We start from the raw sequence: 24,227 nt of genomic DNA, 5'->3' as shown, positions 1-24,227 counted from the left end.
TTTACTTTCATTGAGTTGTAATAGACAGTACTTTATGTGTCGAAATCTGAGTTTTTGAATTGTCATGAAGAAAACAGTTGGATGTAATGAAAGCGTAAATTTAATAAACTCGCAGTGATTCCATTGACGATTCGTATTTTTATTTCTCCCTGGATCCCATCCTGTAGATAAGTATTTGTTTTATTACATTATTCTTGCATCAATCGATCTATCGTTCGTAAGTGTGTGTTTGTCAGTAAGCCGTATGCTGTAAGTCGCAAGCTGAACTGACGTCATGAACATTTAACCGTCATAGCTGATACGAAAGTTCAAAAGTGTATATTAAAGTTTTAAATTTTCAAAACTCCAGAGCGTTTTTTAAATTATTTAGGATTTGTAGTTCCTCCTATATAATAAATATGAATGGAGTTTACTACAATAAATAATTAACAAACTGTACGAACCTTAATAACCATTATTTTTTTACCAAGATTTTAATCAACAATAATATAATATGTATTGCAACATCTCTTTTCATTTTTTTTTCTTAATACTGGCAAGACATAACTTAAAAGCACAAACTGACTGATGTAGCGTTATAATGACTATTTTAATTTAATTTAAATATATCACTTATCACAACATGGATTCCGTGCAATTGCGGAACTGTTGTTGCAGATTCTAAATCAGTCCACCACATGTATTCAGCCACTTACTTTTTAAAAAATCATCCCCTGTCTACAAATAAAACTCAACATTCGAGCTTATTTCGCCTTGTTGTAAAAACCCACCATCTTGGGTTTATAGCTAGTTCACCAAGATTCATAACTATAAGGGTTATAAGGTACTGGAACTCACACCATTTCCATAACCTGTGGATCAGTCAACACCAGCATTCCCAAGGAGGATAGAGGTCAAACAGGCAGTCGCTCTTAAAACTAATGCCAAAACTGAAACCTCTTCAGTAAGAAGAAATGAGAACATACTATGCCGATACCGCTCACCCTCTTTCAGCGTGGGCTAAGGACCGGAAGACGATGAATCCAGGAATGATAACCATATCTCTTTAAATTTGAAAAATATCTCTTCTTTTTTATTGAAATGGTACATATGTAGTAGTATTGGTTTTATTTGTTTAAACTCCGCTTTGAATGGTCATTATGACCTTGGGTATTTTAGAATTGTCAGTATATCTGAATTTATCACATTAAATAGATCAATCGATTATTTTAGGCAATACATGCCATTTCAGTTGTTAAAATACTGTAATCGTTGCAAAAAGGGAAAAAATAACGATTTATAAATAGATGATACCAGTTATATTATATTAAATACTGTAAATTTAAATACACTGTTTTAAAAAACATAACGAATTTTTATTCCTAAAAAAGTTATAATAATCTGAGTATCAGATCTTATATTAAATTACGGGTTATATTACTGATACTAATAAATTTCATTTAAAAATTAGTGGGTTATAACAAATACTATTTAAACTTTCTTTTATTTAGGACGTTATTTTCGTAATGACAATTGTTTAAAGTTTTAAACGATCCATCTGTCACAGTCAAACCTGAAGCGTCAAAATTGAAATTGACAAATGACATTTGATTAATATGTTAGAGGTTTCATAAACATATAAACATAAGCACGTGTATTAAATTAAGAAGACTTTTCGTAATGATTATGAGAAAATATGGATGCTTACGACATATTTAAGAAACTGACCAAGGGTTTGACTTTTAAGCATCGCGTCTTGGGAGTAAAAACCAAAGTAAGTACACGTAACCGTCGAAAATGATGATCTACATATGTATAATATAAAGTTTGCTTTTAACCGGCGCTTTTTTCAAGTCACACAACCTTACCGATATATAACTTAAAAAAACTTATGAATTATGATTGTAATGTATAACAAATATATATTTCAAGCAATGATTGGTTGTGTCAAATGTGGCTTTTTCAAGCATTTGCGATTATTTCAATAGGTTATAAATTGAGTATGTACCCATGACAATATGAAGAAATACCTTTCCGTGTTTTTCTATATTTTAATAAGTAAAAAAAAATTTAATTTATGTATTAGTATACAAATCATATGAAATAATACTTATTTACTTTTACACTCTGAAAGGATGAGCCTATTAAATCAAGTTTAAAAAATGAAGATATCAAAGAAGAACGTGATATTAAAGAGGAGATTGAGAGTTGTTCAGATAATGAAGAGTCAAGTGTACCCCAAACGGATTCAGAACAAGATGTCAGTGACCCCGAACTACAAGTTATAGAAGGTGACAAGGGTCAGTCGACAAGAAAAGAAAAGAAAAAGAAATCAAAATTAACTCCTGAAGAGTTACAAAAGAAGCTGGAACTAGAAGAGGTATGATCCAGTCATATATAATGATCCATTACTCATCTATCATGTTTTATGCTCTGTATGTTTGGCTTAATTGATGAATTGTGCCATTTAAATTGTACTTGTATGTATAATAACTCATAGTGATTAAATGTTACACTTGCTTTTCTATATTTTATAATGTGTAAAGCATTTTTTATATAATATTCCAGCAAAATCATTTCCGTAATGAGCACGGGATAAAAGCAGTTGGCCGTCACATTCCTAACGCATTGAGAGACTTCAATGAACTGATTACAAAGTATAGTATATCCCCGTCAATGGTGGAAGTACTTTTACAGTGTGGTTACTCTGAACCCACACCCATTCAACGTCAAGCTGTACCATGTTTATTGGAGGTAAATTTATATCTTATGATGAAAATAAAATTTTACATAAAGTAAATTAATTATCATACCGATTAGTTAACAAGACGGTTTCATAAACATGTAACAGGGAAGACTGCTAATGCCTTTTGACAAAATAATATATTAAAACTATGAACATTCCATTAAGTTATAATGAATTTCAATAATCATATGAGTAAATCTATTTCAGTAACAAAATGTATTATTTTATGATCTTTGTAGAATCGTCAAATCGTAGCCTGTGCTCCGACTGGATCTGGTAAGACAGCAGCATTCCTAATGCCTCTGTTACACATGCTCGGAGCTCCTCAAGGCGGTCCGAGAGCCCTAGTGCTCTGTCCCACTAGAGAACTGGCCAACCAAATATACCGCGAGGCCATAAGACTCTCGGCATCCACTCAGTTGAGATGCTCAGTCATCAGGAGTCTCAAGGAAAGTAAGATCAAGGAGCGAGAAGCTACGATAAGGAAAAGTGGTAAGTGAAACTATTAATATGAAAATATATAAGAAGCTATGAAAATATATATTTTTAATTTTAACATATTTTCTAGATATAATTTTACAGCACTCCTCTCGGTTGAAGGCCGTTTGAAACATAGTTTTGTATTGTAATAATCTTTTAATTATAGTTTTTAATTTCAGATTTAGTTATAAGTACACCGAATCGTCTCTGTTACTTGCTGAAACAGGAAACAGTGGGAATAAACATGGACAAGTAAGTACAGATGATGATGAATATATACGGCACTACACCTTATAAGATAAGATGGATACAGCCACTGAACTCAGTCCATGACATATATATTAGAAATTAAATATTACATTTAGAGGCTTAGTCACAGACCACAGACTGCAGTCTTATGGGCTGAGTCAAGTAATGGCAACATTCTATCCCAGATGTTGAATATTAAAATAGCTCTTAACAAATAACAGTTTAAGTTGCATTTGGCTTAATGACTCGTGTCTACAAGCAATGCCCTTATAGTAACACCACTCCTACAAACTCACCACCCGTCTGTGTTTTTAAACTAAGTGTCGCAGTTTTCATCACGAGTCACGGCTTACATATGAAAAACTGGCAATTCTATATTTAGTTTGACAATACATGCTGTGGTTAGAGTAACTAAGTTACACGGAAGGTATATCTATATATCTATAGATAAAGTCATTAGGTGGACCCACAGCTCGATGGAACTTCTTGAAGCACGACAGAGTAAATGTTATGGAAAGACGTATCTCTCACAACGTAATAATATTCCAGGGTGCAATGGCTGGTCATAGATGAAGCTGACAAGTTATTCGAGGGCTCCCAAGAGGAGGTGGACACCTTCCGCCAACAGCTGGACATTATCCTCAGCAGCTGCAAGTCCCGCCTGGCCATGTTCAGCGCGACACACACGCCATCTATCGCCAAGTGGGCGAGACACAACATGAGAGGGCTCATTAACATCACCGTCGGACACAGGTCTGTTAGTGTAACATGGGCTTACATTTACTATCAACGCACTTTTGTATTTTATTTCGGTTGTAAACGAATTAGTAGCTTTTTGGTTCTAAAATAAATTACTATAAATTTAAAACTCAATATACTTATATATACTTTACATAGTGATATAGTCTGGAGGTCCAAAAAAATTTCCCAAACTAATTATAAATGTAATTACTTATTCAATTAAAATATTCATATGTTGTGTGCTGATTGTGACCAACCAATAAGTTTTCCTTTTCAATGAGGTACTTCATGTCATTATACCTATAATACATGACCGTACTATATCTCCAGGAACGCAGCTTCCTCATCGGTGGAGCAGGAACTTCTGTTCTGTGGCAACGAGAGTGGGAAGCTGGTGGCTTTCAGACAACTCATTCAGAAGGGTCTCAAACCCCCCGTACTAGGTAACGAGTGTTATGCCGCAGCACTATTTATAACATATCCTGGTTTCATTATATAGTTGTAGGTATTTCAGTCTGTGATCTACAGAACACTTGTTTTTTAATTTCTCGGTTCCCAGTGTTCGTCCAAAGTAAAGATCGCGCCAAAGAGCTGTTCAAGGAACTATTATACGACGGGATCCAGGTGGACGTCATACACGGAGACAGGACACAGGCACAGGTGGAGTTATAGAAACCTTCATCAATAAAGCGACAGGTCATCCAGCTCATGGGGACGGATCGCTTCACGAGACCCTGATTTGATGCTACGGTTGTTTATGAATTAAAAACTTCCCCCTCCCCCTACTGATACTTGGACCCTTGTCGACCGACTCAATGCCTGTATCTATAAACCTCAAAAAATATATCAGTTGTATGACTAAACACTTAACATTTTGTTTATTCTGTCTTCAGTATGTATATCTTGTCGTTACGGCATGTCTTCGTTTGTTAAAATTTCTTCTGTAACGTGGTTCAGGAGATACAGCCCGTTGACAGACACACAGCGCTGTCTTGGTCCCAGGATTCCATAACACCGTTCGTTTGTTAACAATTCGCATCTCATATACCATGCCACCATGCTACTGGCCTCCTCTAGGTCCGAGGGATTTTTTAATGAACCCGCGTCTCCGTGTGTGACCTCTGACCTGTATGTTCCAGCGTGACAAGGTGGTCCGTAGCTTCCGGCTGGGTCGCGTGTGGGTGCTGCTCTGCACAGAGCTGATGGCGCGAGGGATCGACTTCCGGGGAGTGAACCTCGTCATCAACTACGACCTGCCGCCCTCCGCCATATCCTACATACACAGGTCGGGCTCAGACTACAATATTATTATAAAATATTTAGTTGACACTAGTTGTTAAGAGGAGCTGCATGTACGTATAGTATAAGGTTTGATATGTATGTTTGTCTGTCAGAGTGGGGCGAGCTGGCCGCGCGGGCGCCAGGGGTCGGGCCATCACGTTCTTCACCCAGGACGACGTCGTCAACCTGAGGAGGTGTTTGATATACCATCACATATTAAACTGTTTAAAAAGAAATATTGAATTATTTTTTGCACAACTTAATTTCCTATGAATTTAAATATAAAATAAATTATTTCTAACGTCTGAAATTCAATCATTAATATTTAAAAAGAAATCATCCAAAATAAGTAGGGAGTAAGTAGTACTACACCTACCACACTACAAAGAGTATTGTTGACTAACACTAATATCCTTAACGTGTACTTATAATATATTTGTGTCAGTATCGCAGCGGTCATGAAGCAGTCAGGCTGTGAGGTCCCCGAGTACATGCTGAAGCTCAAACAGAACCCCAACAAGAGGAAAAGACTAGTGAAGAAGGCGCCGCACCGGGATAAGATATCTACGATCGTCAAAAAACCTGAAAAGTAATACTACTCGCATTTTATCCACAAAAAATTTTGGTTGTTTTTAAATCTCACAACAATTTGACGACTTCCCAGTAGCTTAAAGAAGGCCGTCATATAACACTTGGTTAGTTAAAGATATTAAAAAAATACAGACTTAATAACAATTTTAATATGTAAGAAGAAAATTAACACAAGTTTTAATGTTAACTTCTTCTGCCACACAAAACTTGCACAACTATTGCGCTTGTTGTACATGAACACTTCATTCCAATAGTATTTAATTTCAGACGGAAACTTGAATCTGAAGACGAAAAGAAAACTGAAAAGAACGAGACGGAAGGAATTAGTAAGGGACAACACAACACACAGAGGAAAGTCGAGAAGAAACATAGCAGACAGAAAGAAAATAAACTAGGAAATAAAAGAAGAAAGAAGATTGGGAAAAAAGAATAACGTCCAAGAAGAAAGATACTTACAATAAAATGGAAATTTATTCTTATAGTAAATAAAACATAACCAAGTATTGAACCCTTTACTAAGTCATTAAATAAACATATACAGTCTTGAGTGGCTTACACACGACGTCCTGAGCCAGCGCCGCGTCTGCCCGGCGACTAGTGTAAGCGATATGGCACGCGGACCAGCCTCGACGCGGATCATTATCGATAAGGTTACCGGAACTTACGAACACTAGTCTATGCTTTAAACATATCGTTTCTACTGACAATCTACCTCATATTTGTTTCGTCTATGAAAGTACCATGACCTTCCTTAACAGTTACTTCATGAACAGCAATAGAATCAACAGTATTCCAGACATTCTTATTTAAAAATTTGATCTCATTTCATTTGCTAAATGTCTTATAAATAAATATCTGACTCCGTCACAATAAATCTTTAACAAAATATGTTTTTCTCAATATACATATACACATAACAACATGGCCTCGCAGCGGTAGGCTTTAGGTTTCAGTTTTCTTATAAACTAAATGATATTTTTGGTACATACATCTACTCTACGCGTTCACTAATCAATATTATAACAACAGTTTAATATGAAAATACATTCATTATTATTAAGGCCTCGTTCCTAAATTGGCGCCGAACTGTCTTAACGACGGTAGTTTATAAACAAGTCACTCCGTCCTGTAACTCGGTGACTCAGTTCGCTCTGTAACTACGCTGACGAGTTAAATTATTTAAACAGCCGCTGTTGGGCGTGTTCGAAAGTCAAAACGTCAAAAACCACAGACCACATTCTATATGAATTGTCATTAAAAGCTTGAAGCGACAGATAATATTGACATTTAAGGCAAGTTCACACTGAACGTCACTCGCACAACCAATCACAGGGCAGCCTCGGCATCTTGTTGGCGGGCCAGGGCAGGTAGCCGGCGGTTTTGAAGACCCAGTAGTCGTAGGAGACTTTGCTTATCAACAGCACCAGGACCAGCACTTCCAGGCCGATGATGTAGTAGATGTAGTCCGTCCAGTCCCTGGGCGTGTGACACACCTGGAACTCCTTGAGGTCCACCACCGGCCCCATGTTGTCCTCGCACTCCAGACTCTTGTAGTCAGGTATGCTTTTCAGGTTTTCAAGCAACCAGGGCTGGAACGATGTCGTATAATGATATGAGTTCCCTCAGCGTTATTGACGACGCATTTTAATTATGAAAAGAAGAGATAAATCAACGAAGAGTAACTTACTTACTATGCTATACCGCTAATATTATAGACAGAAATACTAAAACCATGCATGTGTGTAATTTAAAAATTATCGAATGGAGTGTATTGAAACTGCAATAATAAAATAGAGAGCTTCGAATGACATATGAGTATTTCAATTACCCCACTAAATAAGAGAGTCGTGAGTCGCGTGACACGGCCGAGAGATGGCGCTGTCCGCCACTGACCTCGCGTCTCACAGTAACCGTCTCGGACACGGTTTTTAAGTGTATTACCTTCAGCACCTTCTCGGTGTTGCAGTCGCAGTGGATGTAGTTGTTCGCGATCAGAAACGACGGTCCGGTGGTGTCGAAGCGATTTGACAACACGTATGTATGAATCTGAAAGAGAAAATGTAAGTTTTAAACCGAGAACCGAGAGGACGCTATTGCTTCTTTTTACATTTAAAGCAATTCAGATTATTTTTCCAGTACAATTTTATGTTTTTATAATTTATTCTAAACGTTTTTCTCCCTTCTCTGCGGCTCGCGTGTGGTTTAACACAATATGACAGTAAAATATTTTCACTACCGATTTGCTGACAGGGACTACTCATCATGAGCATTCATGTTGTCTCCTGGTCTCTGACTGTAAATCTCCTGCCAAGTAATGCTGTGATCTTTATCGTAACGGCCTCAACCTGCGATGTACTCACAGTCTTCAGCTTGTTGTTGGTGATGGAGAACACCATGAAGTTGTCTATGAACTTGGTCCCCTCCAGGTCCACGATGCTGGTGATGTCGTTGTGGTCCACCAACAGGTTCCTCAGGTGCTCGTACGACGGATCGTCCGACACCGCTTGGAGAGACGTTATCTGTAGTTACATTTAGACATTATTTAGTCTATATTGATATGAGTAAAGAGTCCATAAATTTTTGTCCCATCACTTGATCAGATTTCACGCACATGGAAGGAGTTAGCGGTCAAGAACTTAGATGTGAATTTTAAAAATTTTGATCGTTACAAACTCCTGGATAATGAATTCTTCAACGAACGAATTATTCAGTGCAATATCGGTAGCGATACACGTGAGTAGTAGTCGTTACTGACATTGTTGTAGGAGACGTTGAGCTTGACGGTGTTAGGCGGCAGGTTGGTGGGCATCTGCTGCAGGTGTCTCCGGGAGCAGTCCACGGCCACCACGTTGGTGACGGCGCCGTCCAGCAGCTCCAGGCGGTCCGGGGCGCACGAGCAGCGGGACTCCGCGGGACGGATCTTCAGACAGCTCGCGTTCACCTGGCGAGGAACAACTTTGACTATCATTGGGGTACAAACATAATGTTTTTTGTTTCCTGTACTTCTGACCACTTTTCTGATATATCGACTATTTTCTGTCATTACCATAAATATTCTCACTATCCTCAAGTCTTGATAATTTATAGAGGTTTTTATTGATTTGATGAACACTGTGACACACGTTTAACTATCCCACAACCTGTACGTAGAGCTGCACAACATACCTCTTTCTGTACCCGGAGGTGATCGATGGGCACTATCTGCAGCTCAGTGAACCAGTTGAATAAGAGGTCCAGAGCGCAGAAAGTTCGATTATAGTTGAGGAAGGTCACCAAGGAACTGTTGTTGGCCTCCATGGCTATTAGGAAGTGTTTGCACGGAAGATAATTGTTACCTAGAAAATATTGATGAGCATGATTAATTGTCACTGCATTCAACTCTCCTTAATCCGTCAAATAAGGTATCAGAAGCGTTTTTAAGTCAATTAATATATATAAAGTATAATGTTTTTAAAGGTCAACAATATTCAATAAAATACATAGAACCTTGAGCTGATTCCAAACTAATCCCCGATTCAACATTAAAAACCCACAAGTGTATGGAACCCACACCCACCAGAGAGATCCAGGAATATCTTGCGGTTGCTCTGCATGAGGCTGAGGGGGAACTCCGTGAGGTTGTTGGCGGAGGCGTCCAGGACGGACAGGGTGAAGAGATAGGCGAAGGGGCGCTGAACCGGCTGAGGACCGCCCACCGTGGCCGAGCTCAGGTTGTTGTTGGAGATGTTCAGGCACGCGATGGACGAGTACTTAGGGAACTGGCCTGGAGTCCACAACAAAAATAATGGACCAATCACAATACACAAAGCATTTCTGTGCGAGGGACCGGGCACACAATTAAATATTACCAGTTACAACACACACGTCCTTGGTCACATTCTTTATCTTTCAATTGAGATCACATTCGTAATATAAGTATACTTACTTCCATTATTTTTCACGTCTGACAAATATTCCTCGGCTGGCGTTAAACAAGAGAAAATATATTCATAACGACCAAATTTTGAAATAGAGAGCAACTTTATAAAATCAATTGACAGCAGTAAACACTATTATGTTAAAAGCCACCGCTTTATATGTGGGTTTATGTGAAGTTAGCACGCTCCTCGTGTCGTTACATACCAACAATCCTCCCGATGTTTCCGTCAGTGAGCGCCATGGATGTGAGGCGACGGAAGATGGACTGGGACACGTCCAACTCCTCGATGGTGGCGTTCAACACGTGCAGGTTGACGGTGTTCTGAGTCACTGGACAAACCGCGGAAAACGAATATTACAGAGACATTTGTTACAATATTTTAACGGTAGTTTAATTCATCAGACGTCATTTAAAATAAGTTATTACGATATGTGTATATATCACGTTATATAAAGTGTACACGTGGCAAACTATTCATTATATATTTAGGCACAACAGATAGAAACGTTTCCTTAAGCGATGTAATAAATTGTCGAGTAACATTGTTTTATGTGGTGCAAGCTATACGTGTGACCGAGACATCAGAATGCGCACACATTACCAACACATGCACCGTGTACGTGCTCCTGCTCGTGGATTTAAAAACGTCGTAAATTAATATTTTAATGTGAATGCTGTTTGAACAAACGTATCTTTATATATATAACACACAGTTTATTTGTAAACACGGCAATAACTATCAGACGGCCATTTGAGTTCTGTTCTGTGATATCGAACATTTATTTCAGATGAATTTTATTGATATCAATCCAACATTGTCGCACATGAAATACAATAACTAAAACTGTATCGGTGCAAGCGACACTAGCCTTGATGCCGCGTCGTGCGTCGTGTACCCGCGACATGTGAACAAAGCTATTGTTTGCCGGAGATTTAGTGTTGAATGTTTTATATCTAATTATAGAACATTAACAGCGCTATCTACACAATACACACAGACACGCTGCGTAATAACTCTTAATATATATAGATTGTTGTCCCTGAAGCGAGGCATAATGACTTACTTGAGGTGACGGGGAGATGTTGGTTGAGAACTGAAGATCTAGCTCAACGGGATGCTATAGGAGAGGTCTCGTCCATCAGCGGACTGTGATATTTTTACCCGCAATATACTTTATATGTTGCAAAACTACAAACAGGTATCTAACGTGCATTTAATCGACTTGGCATGTAAGAGCGAGAAACATTACGTTTATTAAGTATAGTAAGCCGCCAACACGTCTACTGAGTTCTGGCCCGCGACGGTTTTTTATGTAAGATTATACCTACCTGTCGATACACCGCTACCGCGAGCACACTGAGCACACTGTTGAGAGGATCATTCATTTTATTCGATAATATTTTATAGCTCTCATGAACTGTAATACTTCACGTGCACTCAGTGCTTGTTAATGTTTACTTAGACCTTAGTGCTCGTTATTTTAGTTTCATTATAATTGACAGTAAAACTCTTATTAAATGTGTTTCATGCTTTATTTTTTTTCACATTCAACCACTCCATTCCTCTCCAGAGTTCACAGACAGCCGAGCGTGTGCGCGATCTGTATTTCTTTCCACTTGCGCTCACTCAATACTTGATAATCGAAATACCCGCATACCGTCATTCACTACTTAACCTACTTCCGGGAAACAAAACTGGAGGAGAGTTATTATTAAAAATATATATAAAAAACGAGGGCGATTGTTCAAAATACCATCACGTAATATTCACTACATGTCTGTATGTATAAGTAAATTAAATAGTATGAATATAAAAATATTTACTTGGCACAAGTCTGCGTCACACTTGAAAGGACTTCACAATTATCCAATTTAATAACATACTCAATACACACATATAATGTGGAAAGATTTATAACTAGAATTTAGAAAATCTATTCGCGCTATTCGTGTAGTGTTACTTCATTCTTGTTGTAAATCAAATATTATTTGCTGTATGAAATAGATTTTAAATCCGCATGATACTCATAGTGAGACATGTGGAACCACTTAACCACTCACCAGTGATCGCCAGGGCTTCCTTCAGCCTGGTGCTGTCTACATCACAACAGAACACGGAGACCGGGTCCACTCTCTTGCACTTGGTCTCCGTGGGACAGTGCTCGCGGGACATGTGGAAACACTTGCCCATCTTCAGGTCGACGTGAGGTTCGAGCTTCGGCTTCTCCGTGGAAGTCAGATGCGGCTGATAGTCATTCATTTTAATTGTCATACAAAACTTATGGATGAGAAATAAATAAATAATTTTTCGACGTTTAACTGGCTCATTACGCGTTCTTACTCCGCTTTAATGCGTGGGCGTTGGCTATAATAAAGGCCTTCTATCAACTACCGTAACAGTTAATTATTACTTAATATTAAAGAAGTCTGTATTGTTTGTGTGAAATAAAATAAAAACAGGCCTACATTTTTATGCCATCTTTATTCGTGAAAATATTTTTTTTAAAACAAAATTTTTAAAACAAAGCTTTCATAATGATCGTAGTGTATAGTTCGGAGATCTGAAATCTTATGTAATACCTCTATTTCAATGAATAATAAATGTACGTAAAGCGAACCCTGCCTATAATTTATTCAAAGTGTCATCGAGCGTGGGGTGTCAGTAGACATTCAGCGACTAACAAAGGCTGTAGAGTTGAGAAGCCTATTGAGATTTTACTGCTGACAGCGTCTTTGTGTGAGATAAATGCCTACGGATGTTTCCTGTGCTGGAAAACTGAGATAGTAGCGAAATAAATTGTTGGCGTATAGACTAACCTCCACACTTTTGTACTTGGAGTCCACTTCCTCCATTCTAGTTTCTATCAGCCCCGTGTTGAACGTCATCAGCGCCACCAGACACCATATTGCTACCTACAACAAGAAACACGTCTACTATATTACATGCTAATAAGCCAGCGTTATCAGTTCAATCATAAGCGCTTAGTCTTGTTTAAAAAAAACCGTTAATAATCGAGATGTACAATAAGTTATTGTACATATATTATTAATATATTTCCAATACAGGGACAAACTCTCGGAATTCGTTCCTATGAGGAAATTAACCGGTCACAACTAAGATCTATTCCAAGACTGTGGTTATCTTCAATCGATGCCTCTCTTACAGACCAGCCATAATCTCTAGCACATATGAATACAATTAAAATAAATAATACACACAATAAGTATACAGGCTTCTACCACTCTATTTCACATTGTCTGAAGGATTACGTTACTTTACAGGAGCCGTGATTAGAGGCAAATGAGTATACGACATAGTTTCATTTTATATTCAGACTCAAAAGTCTTCGATATAATTTCTTGTAACTTTTGTTCTGATAAACTTAACGGGTTTAAAACCCTCCTATTATATTTCTCTTCTGTCAAGGATTCGCTCGAGATGATTGCCTGCTTCGCACCAAGAAAGGGAACAAAGATTAAGGAAGTGGGACAGAAGGAAATAAAAACTATGAAAATAGTACTTCTAGGCTTATCTCTTAAAATTCTTAACTTTCGAAAAAGAACTCTCCTTCGGAATATTAATATGTTGTGTTATTTATTTTTTCACCACATCACAAACCTCGATCCGAGTAGGACTATAAAATGTTTGATACCATATTTATTGTACCACATGTGGAGATATTTTTAGTCCAGGAGTGGGCCGACCGCTCTATAGATCTTAGAATGAGTCGCTGTGAGGAGCGCTCCAAATATTACTAGAACCGCACTACAAATAAACACGCTGTGTGTCTCGTAACTTAAAACTCATTACGAAATTGTAATACTCGTCATATTACTGCAGTAAACAAGGATATCAGTGTATAGTCCGACACTTCTAGACATAAATTAAATTTAGTTTTTGGTAACTTTTTTATATGAAATGATACTTAATATCTCTTACAAAAAATCTCCTCCGATTCCGATTCTGATCCGTCCCGACTATACAAGGTTAGTCCCAAAAACAAATGTACAAAAATATCAGAATACGTATTTTTATTTGAAACACATAAATAGTTGGTATATAAAGGTCACTTGTAATTAATGTGGAAATATTATGTTGGCACAACAAACAAACACTACGTTTATATTTATTAACATATTATAGCCGTGTTTGAACGACGATAGCCGCTGACACCAGACAATATGATAAAAATCATTTATTTGAATATACTTCGTTGATAATGAAAACTTATATAATATTATCGTCATCATACAAGGGATACGACCATCTTAAGATTCTCGTATTTAAAGCGAACACCTTAGATTTCTTTTTAATGCAACAGTTCGATCTAGATTCTCGATTCAATTAAAAAGCAATACGTAACACGCACGTGATACTATTCCTTATGACGTAAACATTAAAGACGAAAATGACAAATATTTATTAAGGAGAGGAAGTAGGATGTTGCTTATTAGATAATTGAAGATGGCCGGTCGGTGGCGCGATGAGGCGCTCGTGAGATGAACTGCCAAGGAGCGAATGAGATATAACACCGTGTAGCTCGTGCTCGGAAAGCGAGTAACAAGCAACAATAAACTACTTTTATAATAAAATATTGTTATAAAAAACACAACAAGCAGTAATATTTATTGAAGTAAAAAATTAAGTGAACTTTTTGACAAAATGACCTAGATGGAGCAAGATGGCTGTGATTACGGTGACCGCTCGTCCTCTGACTCACTAAGGATGCTGCGGAATTCGACATTTTAAGTTAAATCAACACCAGACGCTCGCTCGGTTATCTTTTCTTGCGAAATTCGAATCTAAACCAGCGCTTCACGCATAACTACATATATTATAACCAAATATCTATTTTAGGTACTTAGCATGATAGATACGTTAGTATTAGATATTAAGTAAGGCTCGGACGCTATTGAATCGATTGTATCAGAACTGCGTTAAATTATTCTGAATATATGAATGTCATTAACATATATATATGCAGTTTGTTTGTGGAACACATCCCGACTATAGTTCAGTGATAACACAGAGACGGCTTATCAGTGAGAGTTTGACGTGTGGCGAAATAAATGAAAGTAAGGTAATCCGTTTATGTCGAACATGTCACCACGATGATAACACTCGAAACTGGCATTATATATAACAGTTATCACTATAAGATCAACTTCATAACAATATATTTATTATACCACGTGGCACCCGCCTGTAGCTACATAGTTACGTGGTGTCCGCATAGTCTTCAGGAGTTAGTATGTCAGTACGACGTTATATATCGCGTACGTTATTTCGCTTTGATGCAGTTTTAATGCCGCAGAGTTATTTGACATCATTTTTTAATTATTCCGTAATTAGAGAAACTATTTTATTATTGTATATTAAATAGAATAGAACAGAGATACATTACATCTTATATCCACAAAAACTAAACCATTATCTTCAAATTTAAAATCTGTATTATTGTGCTCAAAAAATATTATAATGTTATGTTCGTTAAAACTAACAAATACTTTTTTTGTAAAATTTCAATCAGTAAATTACTTATATATGAGAAGTAGTTTTAAATTAATTTTTCGATTTGTGTAAACACATCATATACATAACAAAAACACGAACAGTTTTGTCAACTTGTTATTAACAACAGTCACATAACAAAATCCTCGAACTCTAATAAATATGTGGTTATTATCTCAGCTGTAGTATTTCAGTTACTTTGTATAGGAACTACATTTGAATTCAAGGAAAAATATTATAAGAATATTTGAAAAGCTCTCAATCAACGGTATCATTATTGCCAACACGCTCGACTCTATATACTAAGGTAATGTTTTATCTGAACTCTTTAAACGTATCGGCCGCTGCGATCTTCAGGTACCCAACATTCCGAAGCGATGATTTAATCTGTTTTTATTCTACACGTATGTAACCAGTGAGTTTTATACTAACTAACTGTGAACAATACATTCGGTCGGACCTGTTCAAATATTGTAATTGGAGCGATTGTAGTGGCGTCGCAAATAATTATGTATCATTCGGAATGTCACCGTCGTGTGCGGAGCGTACCACGAGCTGATAAGAGAGGGCTGAACCACGCCGCGCCGAGCCACATGATAGCAACGTTCACATACGCACTGCATGTTTTACGCTGAATATTTAATGAAGAAATACGTTGGAAATATATCACCAAAACGACTTCGAAATCACAACTTTAAAGACAAAGTATTGAATCAGCTAGCTTTTGAATAACTTGAAATTGAAATTAATCAATATCTTTTAAATTTTCATGTTTATGGTATGATATATTTTTGGGAACCCCCTTCTGTTTCCTCTATATCAAAGCCACATTTGAATGTTTTTTGTCTGTTGTTAATGCTGATAGTTTGCGACATAGTTTATTCAAATAACTCGTACAACTGACGTGAAAGCTGTATTTTAATCAGTACATCTTCTAATAAATACAAACTTATCATTACTAGATAGTAAGGTAAAAATATTTTATCATATACATAACTAATTTCAACTCAGTTCCTCCTTGTATTTTATCGACATATTTGATTCTTTTTTTATATCTGTCAAGAGCGAGAGTAGTATGTCAAAGAGGCTTAAATACCTGATACAGTGAAATTTAATAAAGTGGGAGCTGGTTGAGTGAGGAACCTCCAGAACTGAGGCTGGTGCTCAGGTACCTACACTTCACTGTATTACCTCTGTCAGTGTGACGACGGAGACTGGGGATTCGTTTTTCCTGTTCTATCCTAGTAGTAACCCCTGTAAGCGACAGCGCGTGTACTTTACGAGCACATGCATTGACCTTTATAACTGAGAGGACATCGTTTTGTTTGTTTACATCCTTATTCTTATTCTACCCGTAAATTCCTTGTGAACTACGTAAGTTGTTTTGAATATCAAATACCACCAGTTTTAGTTTTGCTGTCATACGGAAGATTATTAAAAAATATATATTTTACGAATGATACTTTCTGCTCGCTCTTGAACTTATCAATATTTGTAGATAAAAACGTTTTTTATTATTATTAATAGCATCTACAACTAAACCAATACAACCTTCTGTAAGTGAGACAGATCTTTAATAACTGAACATCTGGAGACACTGGGTAGGTGTAATACTTCTATCAGTGAAACATAGACCTGCAGGTCCCGTTCAGCTCTCACTCGACTATATTACTGGATGAACTTTCATTTTAAGGAATCTGACTTATTCTACAGTTAAATCAATTATAATCTCATGACAGTCATTAATTAATATATAACAATATCATGTCATGTTTTTTTTTACTCAGCTCGTGAAGTGGCGTTACGAGTACGGCGAATGAAATATCAAACAAAAAAATTCATGAATAATTTATATCAAGGAAAACTTTTTTGAGATTTGATTTCGAACGGACATTAATTATGTAACTGAACCAAATACATAATGGTAACATATAAAAAAAAACAATTATATTTTTTTAATGACACGTAAGATTTTCGCGTGTTGGCACTCATTTTATAAATGCAACTAAGTTTCGAAACCTACGCGTTTTTATTATTTTATATTTACATGATTCTGACGTGGTAGTTTTTTTACAGCAACAGAGACCACAGGCAGAGGAGATTAATAGATTTTTTTATACAAAACTTTTGTGCAAGTTATTAAAATAAAACTATAGAAATATTAAAAGACAACAATCTGTCAGAGAACAGAAGCAGTCTGGTGTAAAGTAACATGAACAATGGCTGGTTATTAACGCTACGTAACTGAAACTTTAAACGTGATACACTACTAATTTATTTCTATTCTTATTTCAGCCAATATACAAACACTCAGTAAATAAACATAAAATAGCATATCTTCAATATATATTCAGAGCATATTCCTCCATAACAACCTTAACTGTATAAAATTTGACATGGTACAAAGTATATATATATGTAGGTACATATATTACGTAACGCACGTAACCAACTATTATATTTAATAATCTTTGTAACCCTTATATTATTACACTCTCGCCTCGTAGATCGCCTCGCGACTCGTGCGCGAGTGTATATCTACTATTAATTTTTTATCTAAGATTCGGAGCCAATAGATAGGAACCGGTTGAATAATTACAAAAACTGCTTTGATACACAGACACGTGCCAGGGACGTTCAGATTCAGAAGCAGCATGTAAAAAAAATCTTTCAACAAAATATATATTTTTTGCAAGTCAGAAATCAGTTTGCGAAGTATCAGTGTGAGAGAATCATATAGTTTTGCCAATATCGATAGTAAAGTTCTGCAGAAATCAACTACTCGGGTTGTAGTTTAGTGTAAAAACAAATTCTAAAGTATTTTTTCATCGTTAGTAGTTTTTACTAGTCTAGTACAACGTACAACGAATGTTAGCCGTGTTTAGTTACACTCGTTACGATGAGAGGTCACCTTTCATCTAATCTCACAGCTTAACCCCCTACTAATTATAATTATTCTAAGTCTTCTGAAGTGTGTCCTGCAGCGTGCGTGGAATAGTTCATTCAAAGATATTTCTATTCTAGGGAATTCCTCAATTAAAATAAATCTATCAATTTTATAAAATCAGATAAGCTTGTTGAAATCAGTAAAAAATCTAATATAAAAAAAAATTACACTTTTATCAGCGCTTATGAAAGCAAAAATCCTGAGGATTTAGGAAAAAATAATTACTCGAAATCGTAAATAACATATACATGTATGTATATATTTTCTTTCAAAAAGAAATCCGGCGCGGGCGTATATATGTATATCTGTAAGTCTATTTCAATTCTATAAGTGGTGATTCAAATGGAATAAAATTAAATATCACTAAAGTCCAATAGTCTGTAACTCTGTAGCGTAATCAATAGGCTCAGCAACATAAAAACACTATTTTTAATTGATTCTGGAAAACCTTGTTAAATAAATCACAGATAAATCTTCAATGACTGAATGAGACTAAAAATAAATTGTTCCGTACTTATAATAACGCAATCGATTGTGTTCTTAACTAATAAGATTACGGCGAAACCATAGTTAAGGATAATTTGCTTTTATTTCAGTGTAAGTAATGTTCTGTGTGGTAACCGTCATTACATAATGTTTCATAGCTACATCAACTGATTTCGCAAAATGTTCTAGAAAATTAAATGCATATGTCTAGAATATAATTTTTAATTATCGAATATATCTTAAGTCGCGTTAGAAAAATCAGTTTCTTGTGATAGGGAGTGGAGTTAACAAGAAAATGATGTGTATGTTAAAAATAAGTACTGAGCCTCAACAAAGCGTTTGCGTTACGTGAAACTACCCCAGCTATACTGCCTTAAACTAACCTTTATTTCCAGGCGGATTTCTTATTCTCTGTTTGCTGAATTTGCCTGTGTCCAAGGACCGCGAGGGTGTGTCGGTCGTCAATATCGTGATTATTATGAATTCGCCCCCCGCTGGCAAACTTGTTGACTCTCCCACTAGTCCATAAACCTATGATAGATTGGCTTACATTGTCACAATTATGAGATATCGTTTATGGACATCCGAGTAACTTGAACGAATTGTTTCTTTTAAATACAAGATAAAACATAAATGTATCAAGACCTTCCATAAAACCAGTCTTAAATAAAGTGTACGTAAATTTAGTGAAACTAAATTTTTACTCAATCGGAATTCATGAATAACGAGGAAAATATACGAAAAAAAGAATGTCGTCCGTAATTAAAATTGCTCGATGCTTCGGTCGTTGACCTCATACTTTAAAACCTGATCCTGCATTTTGCATCGAAATACTCGAACGCGGCCTTGAGCGATCCAGTAATTTTTACTTTTACATGTTGTCAAATGATTGCATAGATCGTTAAAACAGAATATTGTGAGTCATCTCAGCTTCTAGCAGTGAGACGAAAATATGGGTTTATTACAATTACGTTTGAATGTTACTTGATGATGAACCGAAAAGTATGATGGGTTGCTCCAACTTAAACATTATATATTCTTAGATTAGTTTTGAAAAACACGAAAACAAGATTGGCGAGTCCCATTACTGCAGAGAGTTTCTATCTGTGTTTACAAAGGATTCTGTGCTTAGTAACTCCTCAAAGGCTGCGGGACGGTAGACGACGCTCGCGCCACCTCTCTTGCATATCAATAACATGTTGCTAAACTCACAACATTACTATGTTTACAGAATAACGTTTGTCTTAACGGGATAAAGTGTTACATTGATAATACAGTGAAACCCCTTTGGACCATTTTTTTTTTATATTTTTCAAGATTTTCCTCTAACACTAAAAAACCTCAATTAATGTAAGCATCGTGCCAAGACATTCTTGCGGTCAGCGAGTACGATTTGAGGGGAAAAACATATTGCTGACCTGACCTTGAAAAATTTGAATAATGATTTCACGTCGGCACGTAAAAGATAAGAGAAGACATTCTCATCAACACGGAATACTTTCCCGTCTCTGGTCCAGTCAGTCTACCGAAGTACCAACAGCAACTACGCACTAATCTGATTCGACTCTGTACATCGATAACCGTTATCACAACTATTTACCTGAATTTCTCCTTTTGAATAAAAAAGAAAACACTACTTCTATTCGCCGCGTTACAACTCATATCATGTATTTCAATTATCACGACCATATTACGTCTGCTACAAACATTCCTGTCAACTTAATGAACATTCTGTTGCATAGATTTTATTTGAATAATTATATAAATTAACATCAGCGGGATCGTTTTTTAAACTATGTCTATAATTAAAAACGCTTCTGCATTTCACGCGAAGGTAAATGAATCCGCCTACTTCTTTAATGTAAGCACTTCTGTGACTATTAATTCCGTTTTATAATATTTATCTTGCTTTTATCTTCACCAACGTCTACTATACAGTGTACTGTGTACTGTGTACGGTTGGTTTTGTTTTTGTCATATAGAATAATTTCTGTTTACTCTTCTTATCTTCATTGAATCTATTTTGATACATGTTTCGCTCCTTAGTTTATAAGCACATTTAAAGTCACACACAGACATACATGTGAGTTAAACGATAGGCAAAACGCTGGTTTTTTATTATCTCAGCACCCGCCCACTGTCCTCCCGCGACGCTGTCAAAGCCTACAGTACTTATTACGAAAAAGCTAGTTTTTAAAATTATTCCTTGAAAATTATCTAATGAACGCAGTAAGCAGACAAGCTTGGAAAGTTTTATAACAAAATATGGTGAATCAATTATTAAAGAAACGTAAATTTGTGACTTGAGATGCCGGCTAATAGAGAGCTGCGTAGCGCATGAGATACGATCTTTGATAACAACGGTCATGTATACAAGCTGTAATTATTACATATATTTTCTTACGATACATACAATTAAAACAACATATTTATATAAATATGATTTCAAAATATTAATTCCGAATAAATAAGTGAAATTTGATAAGTTTCAATAAATATGATACTTGCTAGAAACTCTCAACAATTTAAATTATAAATAAATTATTGCTTATGTCTTTTACCATTTAATCGAGGAAGCGTCCATTTATACATGCTTTAGGGATTCTTTAGGGATAAAATGTCTTCCTAAAATATTTTTTTAAGAATTTCAGTCTAATATACTTAGTAAATTGAAAGAAAAATAATACAACACCTCAACGTCCTATAAGTCTGTCTGAAATATTGTCCTAAATAACTAACACTAAGGAGAATCTCAACTCAAATATTTGTTTAGATATTTTTGTAATGCAACCAGTGCATACATTAAGACAGCTCGCACGGGTCTCGTAGATCTTGAAGCTGCAGTTGACCCGACACTACGTATTAATAGTCATTAAAAACTAAATTAATCAGCGCTGGACGTGCGGCCGCTGACAGCATTGCAGCAATTAGATATTAAAAATGCTATCTGACAAATAATACAATCAAATTAACCCGATTGATCTCCGCGACCTGACACTGAGACGTCTCGGTGATTAAATCAATGCTCCCTTCACAGAATACACTGTCAAATGGATCGCTCGCAGTTGTTTGATGTAATAAGGGACAGACTTAAAACATGTTGCATAAAACTATTACAAATTGAAAAAAATAATAACATTGACCTTAATATGATTGTTTCTAATATAAAACCGTTTAATAAATTTCACACTAATACTCAGCGGCGATAGTAGACTGATAATTTTTTATATATATTTGCCTAAAAGTGACGACACAACTGACGTCATGATTCACTAAATTTACCAAATGTAAACAGGAAGTGTTGTTTGTAAATCGCGATAATTGCTCTAAACGCGACCGATGGGGCAGATCAATGACTATAATAACACTATTATCACGTGTTATTACTGTCCGCGAGTCCGGTGACAACGAACCGAAATTATTAAATTCAATTTGCATATTTTGAACGGTTGCGTAAGTTCATACGGAAATTAGCTTTCGTTAGAATTAAATTACAGTTTGGCACAAATCAATACGTGACAATATTTTGTATAGATAATAATTTAACGGTGTCAAGTTAGTTCGTTCAATATATTTAACTCTTTGAAGACAGTGGTCATGAGGCTAATATTTATTTAAAACTAGAAGAACATAGGGAAGGAAGAACTAAACTCTGTTCGCGGAGCCCACGATAAAATTGACGTTTATCGATACTAAATACTTATAAATTATATCGACCCTCACTATCTTTAGGCCTACCACTAGTTGTAACCATGGGTATCAGTTTTAATAGGTTTTGAACTTCAACATTAAACATACTGCTGGACACGACATAATAATAGGCAGGACATCGTGGTTAGTAGCGTCTTAAACTGATATTTGTCGTACTGCTTCATCAGGATTTAATGAAATTAAGAGACTTAGCAGTCTAGCAATAATAAACTTTTATACTAAGAAACTGAAAGTTGTCGGCTGACAGTTTTAAATTAAATTAAATAATATATAAACATTAACACACACACAAAGAACACACAAAGAAAGGAATTACGAAATCATTATTTACAAGAACACATTTTTGTGATTAAAATTTCAAAATCGTTTATCTTCCGTGACTTTTTTTTATTGGAGACCTTTTGAATAAGAAACGCAAAGATCGGCGATAACCGTTCACTGAGTGTATAATAATAAAACGTATTATGATTCCGACAGCGTGTTCGGTATGAGGCGTATTATTTTTAGCTGTAAGATTCCCTCTCATCATCGTGTCCTCTGTATAATGCAAACATTCAATATCATTATCAGATTCGCATAATTTAGAATTAGACGAGAAAACAATGTGCGTATGGGTAAGTTTAGTGTACATAAGGACACCACATAGATATTTCATAACAAACTTAAATTTTCAATGGCTTGTTGTATTGAGACACGTTCGACAAGTATACTTTAATGTTGTATATTCAATAGCAACGTAATTGTTTAAAATATTAAATGATAATTATATAACATTAATTATTATTAATGTACAATGCTGCGATACGATATACATAGTTATAAATAAAAAACAAAACAACATTGAGACCGAGCCAGTTCTTTGTGTTGGTTCGTCAGAAAATAGAAAAAAAAACTTTCTACATACATAGTACCCAGCTATTTACTTTCTAATTTACGGGTTTCTACATAGGAGCCATTAAGTACTTGTAACATAACACATTATAACATCCATTTTCCTTTTGACATCTTTAAGTTACAACATGATTCATTATAATTTCATTGAAATGATTAAACCGTTTATTTATAAGTAAAAAAATATGATTTATTTGACGTCACTATCCACCAAATGCAAGTCATAATGTAATAATTGCAATAAAATATTTATTTAATGTAATACATCCGTTGTCTTTTAATATTTTAAAGCAATCTGTGTCGTTTAATTTAATTAAACAACTATAGAAACATTTATTTACTTACGTCAATTAAGCTATTTCTGGATATCATTTTAACTTTGTCCCACAGCTAACCGAAGCACAATTTTTAAGCCAAACCAAGCACACTGGCCTGCCACAAAAACTATTCACAACTTTCAAAGTCTATCGGTATTTAATAAACGCTTTAGCGCGCCACAAACGGCGCTCGCGAGACCTGATCATTTTTCACTTTAATATGGAAAATATAAACGACTTGTGAAGTAAACAGAAGTTTAATTCGTCGATCGTGTGACAATCACTGGACGCTGAACGCACGGGTCTCGACAACTAAGACGACGCTCCGACAAGCAACAGTCGACAGTCGACAGTCGACAGCCGACTTGGCAAAACAC

The 24,227-nt window shown here is 35.9% G+C and overlaps 2 protein-coding genes across 4 annotated transcripts; one reads left to right on the top strand and one right to left on the bottom strand.

The window, feature by feature from the left end:
• Window positions 1–1,590: 1,590 nt before the first annotated feature.
• LOC116769915 (DEAD box protein 52 homolog) lies at window positions 1,591–6,575 on the top strand. The gene is made up of 12 exons (XM_061527754.1): window positions 1,591–1,753; window positions 2,114–2,359; window positions 2,548–2,733; window positions 2,965–3,217; window positions 3,385–3,457; window positions 4,004–4,207; window positions 4,526–4,638; window positions 4,755–4,855; window positions 5,335–5,480; window positions 5,590–5,670; window positions 5,922–6,065; window positions 6,335–6,575. Exons 1-12 carry the CDS (start codon window positions 1,676–1,678, stop codon window positions 6,498–6,500), a joined length of 1,791 nt encoding a protein of 596 aa, XP_061383738.1. The 5' UTR covers window positions 1,591–1,675; the 3' UTR covers window positions 6,501–6,575.
• On the bottom strand, window positions 6,566–24,227 carry LOC116769914 (protein halfway). Of its 3 annotated transcripts, none has more exons than XM_061527755.1 (10): window positions 23,875–24,227; window positions 12,804–12,895; window positions 12,048–12,231; window positions 10,190–10,315; window positions 9,624–9,830; window positions 9,233–9,402; window positions 8,823–9,008; window positions 8,428–8,586; window positions 8,009–8,113; window positions 6,566–7,656 (listed from the first exon to the last, which is right to left on the bottom strand). In XM_061527755.1, exons 1-10 carry the CDS (start codon window positions 23,903–23,905, stop codon window positions 7,378–7,380), a joined length of 1,539 nt encoding a protein of 512 aa, XP_061383739.1. In that variant the 5' UTR covers window positions 23,906–24,227; the 3' UTR covers window positions 6,566–7,377. The 3 variants fall into 3 exon arrangements, with proteins under 3 accessions (XP_061383739.1, XP_032517008.2, XP_061383740.1); XM_032661117.2 differs by having other exon boundaries at window positions 12,804–12,899; window positions 23,879–24,227; XM_061527756.1 differs by lacking the exons at window positions 12,048–12,231; window positions 12,804–12,895; window positions 23,875–24,227 and adding an exon at window positions 11,051–12,014.

This window comes from Danaus plexippus, assembly GCF_018135715.1.
Source record: "Danaus plexippus chromosome 13 unlocalized genomic scaffold, MEX_DaPlex mxdp_15, whole genome shotgun sequence".
NCBI lineage: Eukaryota > Metazoa > Arthropoda > Insecta > Lepidoptera > Nymphalidae > Danaus > Danaus plexippus.
This window is presented reverse-complemented; position numbering and strand designations above follow the sequence as displayed.